Raw genomic sequence first — 19,177 nt, forward strand, 5'->3', positions numbered from 1 at the left:
AGTGATTTGTCAGAAAATCAAAACATGTTTCCAATGAGGGAAAGGGCAAAAATATGAGGCAAAGTCATGGACATTCTGTAAAAATCTGGACAATTGAGAGGTATGTTCCCCAGTGCATGGGATTCCAGTAACATGGGTGATAGCCTAGGCTGCTTTATTTTCGATGTCAGTCTCTAGTGGTAATCCTTATGGAGGAGATTTAAAATATTTTTGATTCCTCCTCACAATACCTCTGTGCTCTAAAAGGAGCACTACCATCTCCTCCTCCAGCCTTGATGTCTCATTTTGAAGAATCTCCAGGAAAAATGGCAGATAATTTATGCCCAAATCAGATCTCATATGTTCCTTCTGCCACAATGCTAGGTACTAACAGGCACCTCATTTGCTCAATAGATGGCAAATCAGAAAATGTAGGTACTGTATTATGGGTCGCAATGGCATTTTAAGGAATGAAAATAGGTTAGGTTACATAGGTTAGTACTAGGCTAACTGCCCTTGCGAGCCATTTTAAGCCTAGCCAATTATCTCTTGTGAGACTCAAACCCAACACCTTGTGTTTGTAAGGCAAACACCTTAACCATTAGGCCACACACACACAAAAGTGCATTTTTTGCTCTCTCTACAAGAGGTTCATAGATTAGTACTAAGCCTACTGCCCTTGCGAGCAATTTTAAGCCTAGCCAATTATCCCTTGTGAGACTCAAACCCTGCACCTTGTGTTTGTAAGGCAAACAACTTAACCATTAGGCCACCCTCCCAACCATAGAAAAAAACAGTACTTTTTTCCTGTGTATTTAAGAAATAATGCACTACAGTGACATCATGTACAGATGGTTAAATATGGAATTACAGTTCCCCCAGTGAAGGAATGGCCTGGGCTAGGCATGTGCATTGCTGCCTGGAGGGGACCAGGCATGTGCATGGTTGGTTTTCTCATTGTGCAAATTGATAAATTCAGAATCAATAATGGGATGATCCCTAATTAGCATAACCACTGCAGCCAGATAGGTGACCCTGCATGACATAAGCATAATTAGGGAATCACACAGTCTCATCATGCTACAGAAGCAACCTCTGGATTTCGTACTTGGCCAGATGTAAAAGGTGAATTTCAAAAGACTTCATACTTCTGCAAAAATATCAATGCATTTCTAAAGTAAGTACTACTTTTTACAAGTCCATTTATTTATTCTTCAATTGCTTTTAAATGCTATTCAGCCTATTTATAAAAAAAGTGTATGTTTGGCAGTACTTCTAAGTGTGTTGGGCAGGGTGTAGTAAGAGGTGAATTGCAAGGGTTCAGCAATTGCTGGGCTGCATTTTTATGGATTGGCATTGCACACCATAAGACATAGCAGCAGCAATAGGAGTATATTGCAGATATATATTTACTAAAGTTGTAGTAACCTGTATTATTATTTGATAATTCTTTCAATCTTTAAGCATTTGGCTAAGTTCATGTATTCAGTGAGTGCAGCTACAGTGTGTGACATTTATACATTTCTTTTTTTTTCTTTTTTTTTCAAAACAGGTTTATTGTTTTAACATATAAGAGAAATATCATAACAATTTTATACAAGTAATTAAAAATAGGTATTATTATAATATTCAACAAAACAACTAAAGTATTTACAAAGACATCCACTACAATCAGATCAATTAATTAAACTAAAATACCGTGCTATTGAAATTAGAATTTTTTTAACAAATTTTGTAAATTATCCCATACAATATAATATGATGTTTTTCTAGTTGTTCTCATTCTAATTGTGCTTATTTCCATATGGCACATTAACATTTATACATTTCTGAATAACTCTCCCACCTTGTTTTGCCTCATTAGCATGCACCAAGATGCGCATTTTAATAACATTGATCATTGTCATATCATTATTAGGCCATTATAATATTCCACACCAGATCATGCTGTTCTAGCCACATCACGAAGCTTGATTCCGTTGGCTCCGTTGACAAAATATGGAATGTACTACCTGCAGACCTTACTCTAGAAACCTCACTTTCTCTATTCAAAAAAAGTCTCAAAAAATATTTAAATCACACTGGCTATATCCCTGCTCTAAACCAGACTAACACAATCTCCACTATTTAAATGCTATACCACAATTGTACTATTCAATCTACTTATATTAAATTACAGCAGAACTTATGAATAATTGCTTGCTCAACCAATGTAGGTAACTTGCCTGTGTTATGTATTCTGTGTATTATGCTTATGTTTTGTACATATAATTTCTATGCATTGTATTTTGGAGCTTTTCTCCCTGGGACCTCCGCTAAAAATGGACATGTATCCAGTCGGACTATTCCGGTCAACCAATGTAAAAAAAAATAAATGATTTTCTGAATCAATCACGTGTTGTACATGACTGTTCATCATGCAAATTCACTTACCACAACGCAGCAAAGTTTTCTGAATCTGGCTGAAGTTTTGCATTCTTTCTCTCTCTTTCACATGGAGTAACCACTTTTTTTTTGCATTTTGACTACAAAGTGTTTGCACTATCGATTTGCTTTGATTTTTGTCTTCACAAATTCATTTCGCTCAGCTTGACTAAAGGTCAACCACCACCATCTCTGAAGCTGCATGGCAACTTGTCTAAAAATATAGAAACATTTGATTCAAAGGTTTGAGGTATAGCTCATTCTAAATGAAATAGTGACACCAGAGAAAGTCAGGTGGGCAAAATTCCTACATATCACAGAAGAGGAAGCCATTTAGCCTTAAGCAGAATGAAAATAAGAAAATAGGAATTTTTTTCAAGCATATTACAAATCAAACAAAAGCCTTCCATACATAACGCATTCTATTCTTTATCAAAAATGAAGGGTCTCACAAGGTGATAAATGCATACGTAAGTGAACCTAAAAATAAGAGTGAGAACTGTGAATTTACTAGCTTCTATGATTCATTGGTAATGAAGTAAAATATAAATGGAGTCATAAAAGGAGCCATTAGAGACACATCTCTGCAAAAATCACATTTAACTCTAGACCAGTTATTAACTGTGTGCGGGGTTGGTAATATTACAAGCAATTAAAAGGGGTTCATGAAAAGCTGAACATATACAATGTTACGGAAGAACTACTAATTAGAAAAATAATGCAAAAAAAATTACAAACAAAATAAAAATACAAATCACACCACAAAGAAATCTAAGTTACTGCCCAGAAATAAACATGCAGATAGAAATAAAACTGTATGCATGACTACAAACATGAGGTAAAGGCAATGCGAAGATGAGGAAGTCTCAGTTATTTTATAAAATACGTAAATGAAGAAATACAGTCTTACCTTTTAACCTCTTAGTACAATAAATATGAAGAAAGACTAAAATAATGTGGGGACAAAGGTCCAACAATAGCGATAGATTTTAAATATTGCTGTTATAAACTTATAAAGTTGCTTGAATAACAGGATTTGTGTAAGTATTCATTTTCTGAAGAATATGAAGTGTAATGATAGTTACAAAGAAATAAAAGATATGTTATGCAAACTTTATGTAATTGGAAAAAGTTAATATGTTTTTTTTTTTTATTTACTACATGCCTGCTTGTCTTAAATGTTAACTTAATAAACTTTAGCAAGGTCAAGTTTCTAAAATGAGTAGATTAATAACATGAAGGAAGAGGCAGTCTTCTCAGACTCCTGCAGATGACTTGTAGGCTGCAATAACGGATAAACTCATTGGGGAAGACAGCAAGATGGCAACAGTGAGCATGCTGTCAAATGTTGATAGCTTGCAGACTCCAAGAAGTGATGAGAAAACCATTGGGATGAGTCAGTCTGTTCATGATGATAAAGAAGTGGAAAAACAAAATGTCAGAAGTTAGAAGTGGTGCAGCATAGAAGAAGGCTCCTCTCTGCAGAAATGGTAGCTCAGGAAGAGGTGGAAACATTTCAGTTAGCCAAACATAATCGTATGAGTTTTCAGTGCAAGTAGGGAGAACCACCAGTACATGTTACATTTTCCAAGCCCATGTAGCATTTGGAAGGTTTGATGACAGATTTATGATCCATTATGCACACTAGAAATAAAGGGTATTCGATGTTTCCTTTGCAATTATGTTGGCTGCTTCCAGATCTATGACTGAATTTAATAAGAATGTACCTTTGTTGCCAATGAGTAATTTCTCGCTGGAATTTTTGCAGTTCAAAATTGATACACTATGGGTTCTGGATATCAAGAATGAACTTTAAAAAGTATTGCAGATGTTTTTGACTTAAAAAAAATGATAAACCAACTAGATGTGTGGACTGGAGGCTGGTTGACCTTCATGAACATTAAACTGTGCAATGGGTAGGTTGCCCATCTGCCTAATGTGACTAGAGTTAATAATTGCAGAGGCATACATTTCTGTACTGGCCAGCAAAAAAGCTTGTTGCACTTGTGGTGAACTGGGCATTTTCTGTGCAGTATCTCATCAGGAGATGTGACTTATATGTGGAATGTGGTCACATTTAAGGGATCAAGGTATAAGAAAATGTCATGTATGTGAATACTGAACAAACATATTTATGCTGATTGACATAAAATAAATATCTTCAATGTATAAGACAAAGCGGAGGGTAATATCACTAAAGTTGCTGCAACTTTAAGTAGTTGAGAATCCTGTTAAACAGGATAAGGAATCAGAAGTCTCTGAATTTTCTTAAATGGACAATGAGGTGAGAGGTTGAGTGTTGATAAGATAAGGAAGGGTTTCCATGTGAAATGGCAGGGGATAGTACCACACAATAGGTTTGACCTTTTGCACTCAGATGAAGGGGACACTGTGCATTACTCATTAAAAAGAAGGAAAGTATACAGGGGAAAAACTGAAAAAGTGGAAAAGAACAAACAGGAGAGAAAGAAAGAGTGAAAAAAGAAAAAACAGATGAAATAATAAGATCACTGAATATCGTCTCCTTAACATAAATAGTTTCAGAAAGGAAGTAAAATGTGCTCTGTTTTTTGAATGGTTGTTGGACATGCATGCAGATTTGGCATGTTTGCAGGATGTTAGGTTCCATATGGTTATGAGAAAGGGAGAGCACATTGCGACTAGATGGCCAGTAAAGGTGTTCTTTACATTTGGCCAGATGAAGTATTCTGTGATCTGGGTGTAAAAAGTAAGGGCAGTAGTATGTGGTATTGGGTTGTAAGGAAGCATATCTGGTTATGTAATATGTATGCATCATCAAGGGAGAAAAAAAGGCATGATTTGTTGAAAAAGAACCTTTTCAATGATATTAGATCCTGTATGCTAGACTGCAGATTTTAACACCCATTTGAATAAAAGGAGAAAATGTAGTAACAACAGAATGAAAGGGTGTTACAAATACATTAAAAGGAGAAAGCTTCTCTTGTTAGGAAAATAGTTTTAGAAGAAGAAAGAAGTTGTGGAAGATGATAACTTGTAGCTGAAAGGTACATAATGGGGTTTTTGGTGAATCCATTAATTGAAGATATTTTTAACTGTGAATTGCTTAATAATACATAAGAGGTAGATAGTATAGTCTGGATGAATGGAAGTCAGAAAATAAAGTAAACAATGAAAAAAAGTTAATTTAGAAGGGGATCCTAGGATGAAAAGCATCAGTTATCAGTTCTGTTCTGTGATGCAAGACTGAAAATTGAAATCTTTTGTGAAAGTGCTCTCTGAGTGGTTTGATAAAGCAGAATGTCAGAACATATTGTTGGTAGTCTTAGTGAAGTTTGCGTGGAACAGAAGGAATGATTGGAAGAATATTAAGAATTAGAGAGGTTCGGTTCTCATAAATAAAGGTTACAAACTCCATACTAAGATTTTGTAGGTAAATGGAAATAAGGCAAGTGTGCAGAAATTTAATTGAAAGTGTTTTGGAAGGAAGGGTGTGCTTATCCCAGGGGAAGGAGGCAAATGCCACAATCCCTCAAAGGAGCAACAATGTAAGCTTTGAATGTGGTAACCTTCATTGCAGGTCCACAAGGAAGGCACAGTGTTCCCCATGGTGACACTAATCCCATGACCCCACCTAGGGGAGTGATTAGGAAATACAATGTTGGGTCTCTCTGCTAAAATGCTAGTAGTATACAAACCATCGCATAGCTTCCAGAATGATAGCCCTTGTGGATGGCAGGTGATACCTTGTGCTACGTCCCCTCCTCTGGGCCAGTAATCAAGGAGCATGAATCCTCACCACTGACACTGGTGAAGAACGTTCACTTGGAACAAAGATAGATACAAACAATTTTTCCACATGCAGTTCTCTGCATCAAGCACAATTTCTCTGAAGAGCACACAGGGAACATACTTAGTGCGGGGTCTGGGTTTCCCTCTCTTTAACTCTAGGCCCCCAGTAAGACTTCCCACGGACACAGTCTAAGCCAAGTCCTCCAACACCATCTCTATGAATCCAGTGCTCTGTGTCCCTGCTCCAAGTAGCTGACCCACACATTCTTTGAGATTTGATTTGTACACACAAACACACATATACACACACACACATAGACACACACACACACACACACACACACACACACACACACACACACACACACACACACACACACACACACACACACACCTGGGAAAGGCTGGCACAGATTTACTCATGCTTTGCCCAGACTATAAGTTAGTTACTGCCACCAGACACTCCAAAGCCAGCTACTCTAAGTCTCTTACAAGGGTACCCAATTATACTGAGTGAAATTAATATTAATACAAATGGTAGTGTTCGATCAATTTGGCAAGGCTCTCAGGAGTGGCCACAGTGTTACCAAATAAATATAAGTACTCTCAAAGGTTAAAATATTCTCTAAAAGACTAGCCACGATGAGAAGTTTAAACATATTTAATAATAAAAGATAAAAGAAGATGAAAATACTAAATATCTATTTTTAATAAACACCAGTGTTTGAATCACAAGAAATATTAAAATAACATAAATGAATAGATTCACACAGATAAAGAAAAACAGTACTTAACTAATCCCACTATATTTCCTGACTGATCTCAAGAATTACTATTCCCTGCTTACTTACTAAAGCAAGGAAAGATGAAGTGGGTGAGGGATACTTATATGTCAGATTTCAAAAACAGAGTGTCTCATCTAGTATTAAAACATCATTTTAGTCCTGGACTACCAAATGGCATCACATACATCTGGTCATTTGACTTTTGGTTCCCATACCATCCCCTTTACTAGCAACTGGACCAGAATATAGCACATATGTGTCAATAATACATACACAGAGAGCCTTGCTAAGATCTGTTGCAGCTTCTGGTAGTCATGAAACAATTTCAAACTTCCACTCTTCCAGAGAAGCAATTAGTTTACTGCTTAAGACAATACACAAGGCTTCCTAGTACATACATTTTTGTATCTGGCTGCATTGAGACCTGTGGGATACAATCTTATTGGCTTATATAAAGTAATTTAATGTCAAACTATTTTTCAAAGTTAGCTGGACTGAGATTAACCTCATCTCTTCCAGTATCCTCTATTACAATGCATTCATTTCAATAGTTACCATACAATCTGACATACATGTGTATTTCTTTTCTGTCCATCAAAAGCCACTATGTGTAATTTTTTTAACACAAGCAACATTACAAATACATTTTCAACACAAGCACCTGTACAAATCAGTTTGCTATACAAATGACATATAATTCTTTATAAAACTCCAGCTAGATATACTGGCATTATGTTACATGTCCACTGCCCTACTTCTCCTGGCATTACTGCCAATGCCTCATATCATCCACCTTCTACAAGGAAAGAAATGGCCTCAAGTCTGATTTGGGGGTGAGGGGGTCTGGCAGCAGGAAGCACTGGTACAAAACTCATACAGAAAAAAATTGACAGTGTGTTCACTTATGATTATGATTTTGTGCTCATACTAAAAAATGTGTTCTTGTGTGCATAGTTTGCATACTGCTTTGCTGTAGAGTGCTTCCTAAATCATCATTTCTCTGCACTGTTTCTTCATGATGCACTTACATATCATACCAGAAAGAAATTAAGTGCATTTTAAGAATGACATACCTAGTTAATTAACAAGAACATAAATTAATAATAACAAAGAGGCATAACATCCTGCATACATAAATGCACACTTACTTGAAGATTGCAATGAGGAGATTAAGAAGGACAATGTTAGCAAACAGCATGTATACACAAAATAGCAGCACGATCAGCCACTCAGGGAAAACAGGAGTATCACCATCAGAGTATAGAGGACACTTTGGTTTGTTGGGCTCACTTCCATTCAATGTGCAGCTGTCTGGACCAAAGTTTATGCCTTAAAAAAAAAAAAAAAACAATATGTTTAGAAAGAGGCATTTTATTAAACTACCTTATTTTTTTACATTTTTGTTGACCAGATAAATGCTTCATGTGAATCAATGCCCACTAATTGAGGGAGATGTAAAAAGACATAATCACACACAAACCATTGACATTATATTCAAAAGTACACATGGTAAATGTAGTAGTAATCCTTAAATCCATACATCAGTACTGTGGAACAATGGCAGAGGATATCAGGTAGATGATAGGATCACAGGATCATAGGACATTACTAGGCTAATGGCTCTGAGGCCCTTATAAGCCTAGCCAAGAATTTAGCCCATGTTCCGACAAGTCAGCACCCGATGCCCCTGTCCAGAAGGGACATGATCAGTATTTGAGGAAGACAGAATGGTACTTGAACAGTTTTATAATAGAATATGCTTTGGATATACAACTAAATGCATAAATACCTTTGCAGTAGTGTTATATTTTAGTTATAAAGGATATTAAATAAAAAATAACAAATAATGTGTAAGTAACATGTCTGTTGTTGCAGTAAGTAGACTTGGAGTTAAATGTAGACTAAGAATACTGGTATTACAGATAGCTAGATTGTATGAGGTCAAACAGGAACACTAAGTTAGATTATGCATTATGTAAAGCACATAAGACATTGTAATGATGAAGTAGAGTAATTCTAGAAAGTTCACTGAACCTAGAAGATGAACTGAAAATCTACTCTGATAAAGTGCAATAGACCACATAATAATGATGTATTAGAAGTGACTAAATGAATATCTGTAATTCAGATATAGTAGCTGACTACTTGTCAACTTGTATGGTTGATATTTACAATCCTACAGCAATTTACACTGAGTAGCAATAGTGCTTAGTGGGAAACACAAGAGGACTGAGGTGTAAAAGTCAGCATCTAGCTTCTATTGTTAATCAGTCACATTCCAGTGTGCAGCGGTATTATACCCCAATAAAACTACTTCCTCATTTGCTGTCACTGAGCTTTGAATTCTGTCCTGGAGGCTCTGTGGCTTTCCATCTTCCTAAACTGGCTTGGAAATTGCTATATACTCATAGCCATACAGAAGTCTGTGTTACCATAAATGTGATTTATTAGTGGAATTTCTCGATCCATGTCCTCTGAGATCTCAGGTCCCACAGAAATGTTATATGGACTGAATGCATGCATCAGCTGATGACATTCATTCTGCTATAGCAACAGCTTGCCAGAAGCAAAGAACAGTTGGTAGGTTTGTTCCCCAGATAAGGAAGATACTGTGCAGTGATGTGCTCTATGGGTTTTTTTTTGGCAAATTTCTGTTATCAGTATGTTATCTGTATTGAGTAATGCCAGTGCTACATCACCTCTCCGCAAACAGGAGAATATTCATGCCAAGGACATATTTGGTAGTGGCTATAAGACCATGTTTGACTATCTGATATAATGTAAAGTCTTTTTGCACCTTATTTATTTGCAAGGCTGGATGTTCTGAGAATGACATTGTTTGATGCCACTTGAAGCCTAGGTATTAAATAATGGAGATCATTTTAATACTGTCTCCAGAAGTAGTAGAGACCAATCACCTTTCAACTGTAGATATCTGAACAACACTGGTTAAGTTTTAGAGTCGCTGTATGTTAGACCTTTTAAAACTAATCAGTCTGCCGCATTATCTAGCCCAGATCATAGATTATTCTGTTGCAAAATAGGTTGAAAGCATAATAAGGAAATGTCATCTATATTATGGAGAGCTGCACAAGAAAGCTCCAGTCGTTGCCTGTGGGATGGCCATGTCACATAATAGATTAACAATGTCTATATAATGGCTAACCATTCACCCAAACTACCTTCGACATACAACTAAACTATTTTGCAGAGCAAGCAATGTTTCCTGCACCCCCCCCCCCCAGACTTATGTATATCAACTTTGAGGTTGCCCAACAGTGGAGAGAAAAGTAAACGCTGCTGTTGGCGAAAGTCATTTTGGTGAACAGCACTTGGTCTTTTTGTGTTTGCTGAAATTACATTCAATGAGACAACATGCTTCCTAGATAATCAATGTCTCCTTACATTTTTTTTAATGTTAGTTATAGATAAATACAAAATGTCATGTTACATTTTCACATCTTTCACATTTTGCCTGGCAGCAATTTGATTCTTTTAGCTTAATCTTATTAATGTGAATGCTGTTGAATAAGCATTTGATTTGTGTTAATGTAATAATGAATTGGTTGAATGTGAGTGCTTTAGTACTTAGTACTTGTTTATGCCAATGTCTTTAGGATCAAAGCAGGTGTCTGCATTAAGGTTAAGACCATAGCATTTGCTTTTGCTGTGGCTTCCATTTGGGATGCGGTTAGGATTAAAGTTTCCATTCATAATATGGTCGAGTTGTATAACATATGGATGTTGCATGTTATAAAGAGGATAGAGGGTACTATAGTCATTAAGATATTCTATGGATAATTATGTATATCGTTGTGTTATGTTATACTCCATGCACGTGTGTGTATATGTATGAGTGGTTGTATAGATTATACATTTTCCACTTTCTGGCTTTTCATATTTTGCCTCACTTATAAATTTTTTTATGAGATTGTATTTGTAAAGATAATCTAGAATGAGTCTTGTTATACCATTTTACCCTTAATGAAGGTTCATGGACAAAGTGTAATGACCATTATATGGACCTGGCAGCCACCTTCTGATTTAGCAACTTTTAGTATAGCATTTTGTGACACAAATAAAAAAAAATTCTAAGAAGACTCTCCCAGTGTGAGAATCAACACCCATAATTCTTAGTATTATGCTAGTTACATTGATGAGAACCACATGGAATCTTGATCGTGTGAAATGCGTGTTGACAGAAGGATATACTGAGTATGGTTGGTAAGCTACCTGTGAATGACTGTCTAGAAACCTGGGCTAGGGGAACTATGCAAGGAAACAGACTGTAGATGGGTATTTGATCTTTCAATAAATGGTGGAGTTGCTTGGGTTTCTTTTGAAATAACTGAATGTAGCTTCAGTCAGGTAGCTTTACAGACATAAGTGATACATTTTGGTTGCAGCTATCTTTATGGCAGGAAATCAGAGACCTAAGATCAATGTGTTTTACATCTTTTCTCGAAGCTTTCACACATATTCTGGTATCCTGTTGTTGAATTAAAATGGAACGGGGAAAGAAGATTCTCGAACTTGGTTATCCAAGTGCACATTGCTGCATCTGTTTTATTATTTAGGCCTTGGTTAAATATAAAAAATGTATGTAGAATCTTTATGCCTTACATTTTTGCTGTAAGACTTCTGTACACTTACATGAATCAATGTGCCACTTAAAATGGAGTTTATACCCTGGCAGAATGCTCTACAGAATAAAAGTTGAGGATGCATGCTTTGGAAGACTCACTATTGTATATTTCAAATTTACAGGTTTCTTAGCTGCTTATTACATTTAATGTTGCCATACTTTTTCTAAAGATGAGCCATAACCATGCATTTTATCATTCATTTTGTAACTAAGTTTGGTTTTTAGATATTTCAGCTCATTAAGTCGACATGATATTTGAATTCCTAATTTAAAAATCCAGTAATGTTTTCATTGTAATCACATATCTTCCTTGACAGCTCTTCTGATGCTTGAACGTTTGTGAGACTTACTTGCAAGTGAAATGGTTATCTTGCTTGTATAAACATTTGGGCCAATCTGGGCCAGTACTATTACTGAATGAAGTAGTCCTGGCTTCTTCTTAAATCTTTTAAGCTGTTTTAAGCATCACACAGAATTTGGGTTCTGGGAAAGGTTAAACCTGAGGCTTACTTCACACACATTTCTTCAATGTCCCACACTATTTTTTGGGACACAACATTATCTACTAAAACTGTTCACATTAGCATACTAGTACCAGTGTGTAAGAACAACGGGGATATTCACACCTGTGGGTAGTACAGAAATATCAAACTCCTGTCACACTGCACGAAAGTGCTGTAGAGGATGACTGATAAATTAATATGCAGAGTAGTAGAAAGCAAAATGGAGAGATGGGCAGTTCAGATTCAGATCAGGATACTGCGCAGCCAATCTGATGTTTGCAGTAAGATAAACAGACAGTGGATAAGAAGCTACATATGAAGAAAGAGCATACCTCTCAACTGTCCAGATTTTCACAGAATGTCCATATTTTTGCCTCATATTTTTAGCCTGGTTCTCATAAAAATGAGTTTCTGGCAAATCACTAGAAAATCACTTAGAATTGAAGTCAGAAAATGATAGACATTTGAGTTTCAGACTTCATACCCTTCAGAAAATCCATGCTAATACAAATCTTGTTATTCTATCAACTTTCTAAGCTTGAAAGAGTGATATTTAAAACCTGTCCCTATTTTTGGGCATTTCCGCCCTCATTATTTATGACTTTGTCCATATTTCTTGCTCTAAGAGGTTGAGAGGTATGAAGGAAGAGGTCAACTGGGTAATCCTAGATGTGGAGAAACCATATGACATGTCCCAAGAAAGCTGATTTGGGCAGTCCTGCAATAGTATGAAGTCCTGGAAACATTGGTAGAATTAGTGCAGACTATGTTCAAAGACTGAATGACACAAGTGCAAACAGTGTTCAGACTCAGAAAGTGGTTCTCGTTTGGAGTGGGTGTGTATCAGGGCTCATCTCTCAGCTCACTGCTATCCATATTGATGTTGGAATACATTAGCGAAAAGGTCAGAGGGGACTGATTAACAAAACTGTTATAAGCAGATGATCTGGCACTAAAAACAGACTTTGAACAGGAACTTCAGAAAATAATAAAGAATGCAATGCAAAACTGAAGGCACATGGGATGAAACTGAATACAGACAAGACAGCTGTCATAGCAGCAAATGGGAGAAATCAGAAGAAGCTGAACATTAAGATAAAAGGGAAGTAGTCCCATGCATAGCACTACAACAGCTCTCCTGTCTTTCTTAAAATCTGTATCACTAGCTAGAGACAGTAACAAACTTATTTCCTGTCTCTTCATTGACCTCAATAAAGCCTTTGACACAGTCTCTCATAAACTTCTCCTTAAACTAGCAAACTTACACTTCTCTCCATCCACCATATCATGGTTTAACAGCTATCTCTGATAGTCTCCAATCAGTCAAATGACTCTCAGCTTTCTCCCCTCTTCTTCCTGTTAAAACGGGTGGTCCACAAGGTTCCATTCTTGGGCCACTTCTTTTTAACATCTTTACCAACCTTCTCTACTCTTCCTGTCCTGGATCCTCACTGATACAATACACAGATGATTATATGCTTATCACTATTGCTGAATCACTATCTCAACTAAAATCACACACAGTCCTGTCTTAACTCTGTAGAAAACTGGCTGTCTGAAAACCAACTTATCCCTAATCCAAAGAAAACCCAATTACTACTCTTTCTCCCTAAAAACCTTAACCACATAAAGTCTTCCTTCTCCATACTGTCGCAAAATAATACTCAAATACAGGTGGACACCAGTGCAAAACTCTTAGGTGTTACTATTGATGATAGACTAACCTTTGATTTACACATCAATAATTGTATCCAAAAAACACATCTCAGGATAGGTCTCCTTTATAGAAACAAAAAATATCTTACCAAAACAGTAAAACTAACCCTTTCAAATGCTTACCTCTTATCCACTTTACTTTGTAGCTCCCAAATTCTCACCAGCCTCAACACTGGAATACTAAACAAGTTAGAAACAACTTATAACAGGATTTCCAGATTTGCTGCCCAAAATTCTTGCAAGTACCATCACTGTCTCTCACTAAAAGAACTAAATTGGCTAGAATTACCTAACCTGCTTTAGTATAATCAGTTTCAGATTATTCATTCTATTCTCTACAAACCCTCTTTCTGTCCATCTATCTCATCTCTAATTTCTCATTACCTACCCACCAGATTACTCCGCAGTTCTGAAAAAGGCCTACTAAAAATCTACAAGCCAAGGACCAAAATGGGTCACCTAGTCTATAGCTTTAACCCTTCCAAGGCCTGGAATAGCCTACCATCAAAACCGCTACAAAAAATAAATTCATGAAAAATGGACTTGCCAATGTAATTATCCCCCGTAAACACTCCCCTATAACTTTCTACTTCTCTTCTCTCCTCTCTTCCTTCCCTTCAATAAACAAACTTAATACTTTATCTTCTCCTCTTGGTACATCACTGTACAAACATAACTAGTAAAATATTTCAGCTATGTAACTGTTGCACTATTATGTATATAATATGTAATTATGAATGTATCCCTCTGATGAATGTATTTCTATGTATTTCACTTGCCACAGTTTAATGTATGACACTGTAATGCAATAATGTGTGGTACTGATGAATGTAATGTGTGGCACTGTAATGCAGTAATCTGTGGTACTGATGAATGTATTTCTATATGTAGTCAATATGTACAATTTCTATTTTCTGTTGGAGCTTTTCTCCTCAGGCCTCTGCTGAAAATGGGTATTTGTAGCCCAGTCAGACAAACCCGGTCAACAAATATAAAATAAATAAAATAAAAAATAAATAATGGAGCAGGTTAACACCTTCAAGTGTCTGAGGGGTAGTTGAGGAGAAGGGAATTCTTAATGAGAAGGTCAGAACTAAGATCAGAGGGGCTATAACCAACTGGCACAGAGTGTCAGGGTAGTGTGTGACATAATACTAAGGAAGATGAAAAAAGTAAACAGTACTTCTGTGTGGTACAGAAACCTAGGCACTGAAGGAGGAACAGTTGAAGAAGTTAGAGGTGGAGGAGATGAAGTTTCTGAGATGGGTGGTAGGATGCACACAGTGGAGAAGATGAATAAATGATGACATCACAGCAGAAGCCAAAGTAGCTCCAATTACAGAGAAGGTGAAAGAAAACATGACAGTGGTTGGCTACTTATGCAGGAAAGCAGAGATGATATGGTGAAGGAAATCTGAGAGAAACAGAAAGCAGGTAAGAGGAAAGGAGGACATCATGCAGATTGATGGACTGTGTGAGATAAGATCTGCAACAGTCAGACATGACTGTTGAAGATGGTAGGAGAGTAGTTTATGTCTGTTTGAGGTGCTGTCAGTTTGACTGCCCCATTTATGGCCACTATGACATTGTGCAATATTGTAATGACTCAATACTCTAGTTAAAACATGACTAAGTTTATCTAGATCAATAGCCAATGCCATAGCATGGAAGGATACAGTCCAGGTGACCTGGCTTCAGTTATTGTCTCGGGCGTCTGAGCAGCTAATAGGGAGGAATGAGTGGATCCATACCAGAAAGGAGGGAGGGTGTTCACCAAAGATGCTTCGTAAAGAGAGGTATGGTGGTCTAATGAGGGCAGTAGCCCTTGGATGAGGTCAGCAAACCTAGGTAGGGGAGGAGTTTTGGCGTGTCATAAAATAAAAAAAAAAGTCTTGGATTGAAGACAGACATCACCTCCGCTCTGAATGCCTTAAACTCCTAGATTGTTCCAGCTTGAAATTAAACATTGATGAGGACAGTGGATGGGATTGGAGTGCTGGCAGACCCAGTGAAGGATGTGTGCCACTGGGATGGCTGTCAGTATGACAGAAAGGAGACAAAATAAAAATGTAATCCAATATCCTAACAGAAGAATAATTCCAGAACTATGAGACTGATATTATTGTCTTTTCAAAAGAAATCAGTGTGGAAAAACTGGTCTTCTCATTGTTACTCAGCAATTCACAAAATGTTGGAACAGTGTGAACAGAATGTTTTTACCCCCATCTGTAATATACTGGATCCATTTTCATATAACTCAACATGTGTCTCCCAGAGCACATCCCCTATATGATAAAATGATTCTAGAAATTATTGGCATGTTTAAGTAGTAATATTGCTGTGATATAATAATGGTTTCTTAACGCATTTGTAATCATCAGTATTGAAAACTGGTGCATTATTTTAGACCACCTACATGCAGACAATCAGCTGTGGGGACTAAATAGACAGTGCTGTGCTGAAATGGGCAATTGAATGATATCTAAGTCCTGATAAATAATTTAAAAAGCTTCAGCACTATCTAGATCTTATAAGGATGTCAGATTTATGTCTCTAAATTTTTACTTTGTGTCTTATTCAGATAATATATTGATTCTATCCAGCAATGTTGATAAGCCTAAGCTGCTGCATGCATAAGCCCCAGCTATAGTAAACATAACCATCTCAAAAATAAGTTACAGTCATTTATATTATATTGTCTCTTAACAACATGGACTAGATGGCCATTTTATTGATTTTATCCCATTTAATTTAAAACTGTAAAAATACTCAAATTAATTGCAGAAATAGAATACAATAAATGGGTACTTAATTATGCCTTTGGTGATCACACTTTAGGTCTTGGGTCTTAGGCATGTAACTCATGAGTTATTCATACATGTTTATGATTATTATGATTTGTCATTATTTAAAAAATGCCAGATTACAGGACAACAGGAACAAAGACCAAAAAGACCTCTACACACATTTTTCATTAAGCTTGGTTTGGGTCTGCTCTGCTCACTGCAGAGCAAAAGAATTGCAAAAGGTCTCAATATCGTCAAGCTAGAATGTACATGCAATATAAATAATAAATGGAATTATCTACATACTCTTTATATCTTCTGGAATATCACCAAATATCATCAGGTAAGGTTGATAAACTACTCCACGAAATATCCAGTCCAGACGGTTTTCATTATGCATCATGATAGCTTGCTTTGAAACGCCGTACGCAAGAACCCAAACAGCCATCAAAAACAAGAAGAAAATTATGTCCTTCATCTAAAAGAAAGAACAAAATGAAGAAACGGATGACACCAATAAATAAATTACATGTAAGATAAATTGTGCTCACAAAACTTGTGTCTCACTGATACCTGGCCTTATTCGATCACTATATATGGTACAACTAGGATGCAACTATGAACAAATTGAACTGCTCTGAAAGCAAGAATGATATTTACATGCTATAATTGCAAAGTTATCATACAGAAACACATTCTGTGTTAGCACAGTAAAGACTATGCAAGTGCTGAAACTTTGTTAAGCATCCCATTCTGTGAGAATGAAGAAACTGATATGACTGACCACACTTCCTGGGAATATGTCTTGGGACATCTGTTTACCATTTCCATTCACACATATAACTGGGAATATGTCTTGGGACATCTGTTTACCATTTCCATTCACACATATAACTGGGAATATGTCTTGGGACATCTGTTTATCATTTCCATTCACACATATAGCTGGGAATATGTCTTGGGACATCTGTTTACCATTTCCATTTACACATATAACTGGGAATATGTCTTGGGACATCTGTTTACCATTTCCATTCACACATATAACTGGGAATATGTCTTGGGACATCTGTTTACCATTTCCATTCACACATATAGCTGGGAATATGTCTTGGCACATCTGTTTACCATTACCATTCACACATATAACTGGGAATATGTCTTGGGACATCTGTTTCCCATTTCCATTCACACATATAAGTTACAGCCAGTTCCCATTGTCATCCCATGAGCAGCTGCTATCACCTACCCATGACCTTAAATCAGGACTCTGTGATGTAGCAGAATGGAGCCCAGACTGCAACCCATATGACCCAGGATGAGGTAGTGGCCCAGGTGCTGAAGCAGGCAGAAGGAGAAGGACAGAAGTCAAGAGGGACTGCCTGCTGATCTCTCTCAGGGCAGAGGTTGAGAAGCAAATCACAAAGTAAAGATCTCAGTAATGCTAGTCTGGTGGAAACCAGGGACATAGCAGTGGTTGTCTGCTGAAGATGAGATAGCAATGCTGCCTGAAGGACTAAGGCACTCATGGAAGTGGGTGATACCCTATACTGTACCCATTACATGTTGCATGTACAGGGGATGGTATAGGTGCACAAGAAAATCCAGGTTATTTCCTGGGTGATGACCATGCCATAATCAGATCTTATTCTTAAGAGAAAAATGAGGCTCAGATCATGGAAACGTGCCAGATGGTAAGGAGTCATGGAGCAACCAAAAAACAAAAACACAAACCAGCTGAGCCTATAACAAAAAGTGGTAACCCCCTCAAAACTCAACAATATTCATCTCATATATCTACTCTCTGTATTCTCCAATACATTGAGAAAAACAATGTCCCTGGACAAACAACTTGTGCATGATTGAGCATATACTTAGGAACTGATTACTTTTCAGTATTCAGCATGGTTTAAGGCTGATCATTTTACAAGTTTTTGGCTCCCTTCTTTGGTGACCATAAGGCACCTGTCTCTTTGTTCATATAGACAGCAGTTCAGTCCAATGGAAAGTAAAAGCCAAGCAGCAGAGAGTGAAGCTGTAATACATCTGAGGTCAGGAGATTGGGTCTATATTAGCAAAGTGAAAAACCCTTTAAGCGAATACCTAAACGCTGACACCTATAACGCGAACCGCAAAAATCCTGAATGCATTAAACAGCAAAAAATAAAATAACAAACTGTCATAGTCGGCCAACCGCACCACCCACTACATACTACCTACCCAAACAAAATAAATAAACCACATACATACACTAACCAAACCCTACTTCTAACCTAAAGTAAAGCACCAAAACCCTACTTCTAACCCTACACTAAACCCCACATACACAACTAACTATGCACTATCCTTAACCCCTCCCTAACCCTAAAGTCCGTAACTACCACACACGTCCCCTGCAGACATACACCCAAAAAAATAAATAATACACATACATACATTTAACAAAACCCTACTTCCAACACTACACTAAACCCCACATACACAATTATATATGCACTATCCCTAACCCCTCCCTAACCCTAAGGTCCGTAACTACTGCACACTTTCCCTACAGACATACACCCAAAA

At 36.9% G+C, this 19,177-nt stretch overlaps 1 protein-coding gene across 1 annotated transcript in view; it reads right to left on the reverse strand.

Moving 5' to 3' along the window:
- Positions 1-19,177, reverse strand: part of LOC122805507 (transient receptor potential cation channel subfamily M member 2-like) — a 914,064-nt gene that overhangs the window by 226,767 nt on the left and 668,120 nt on the right. The window contains exons 21-22 of the mRNA XM_044075701.1: positions 16,916-17,087; positions 8,108-8,288 (exon numbers count right to left, since the gene is read on the reverse strand). Coding sequence (XP_043931636.1) covers positions 8,108-8,288; positions 16,916-17,087 — 353 coding nt within the window. The remainder of the gene's footprint in view (positions 1-8,107; positions 8,289-16,915; positions 17,088-19,177) is intronic.

Source organism: Protopterus annectens, chromosome 6.part1 (assembly GCF_019279795.1).
Source record: "Protopterus annectens isolate FY-2018-M chromosome 6.part1, PAN1.0, whole genome shotgun sequence".
In the NCBI taxonomy this organism is placed as follows: Eukaryota; Metazoa; Chordata; order Ceratodontiformes; family Protopteridae; genus Protopterus; species Protopterus annectens.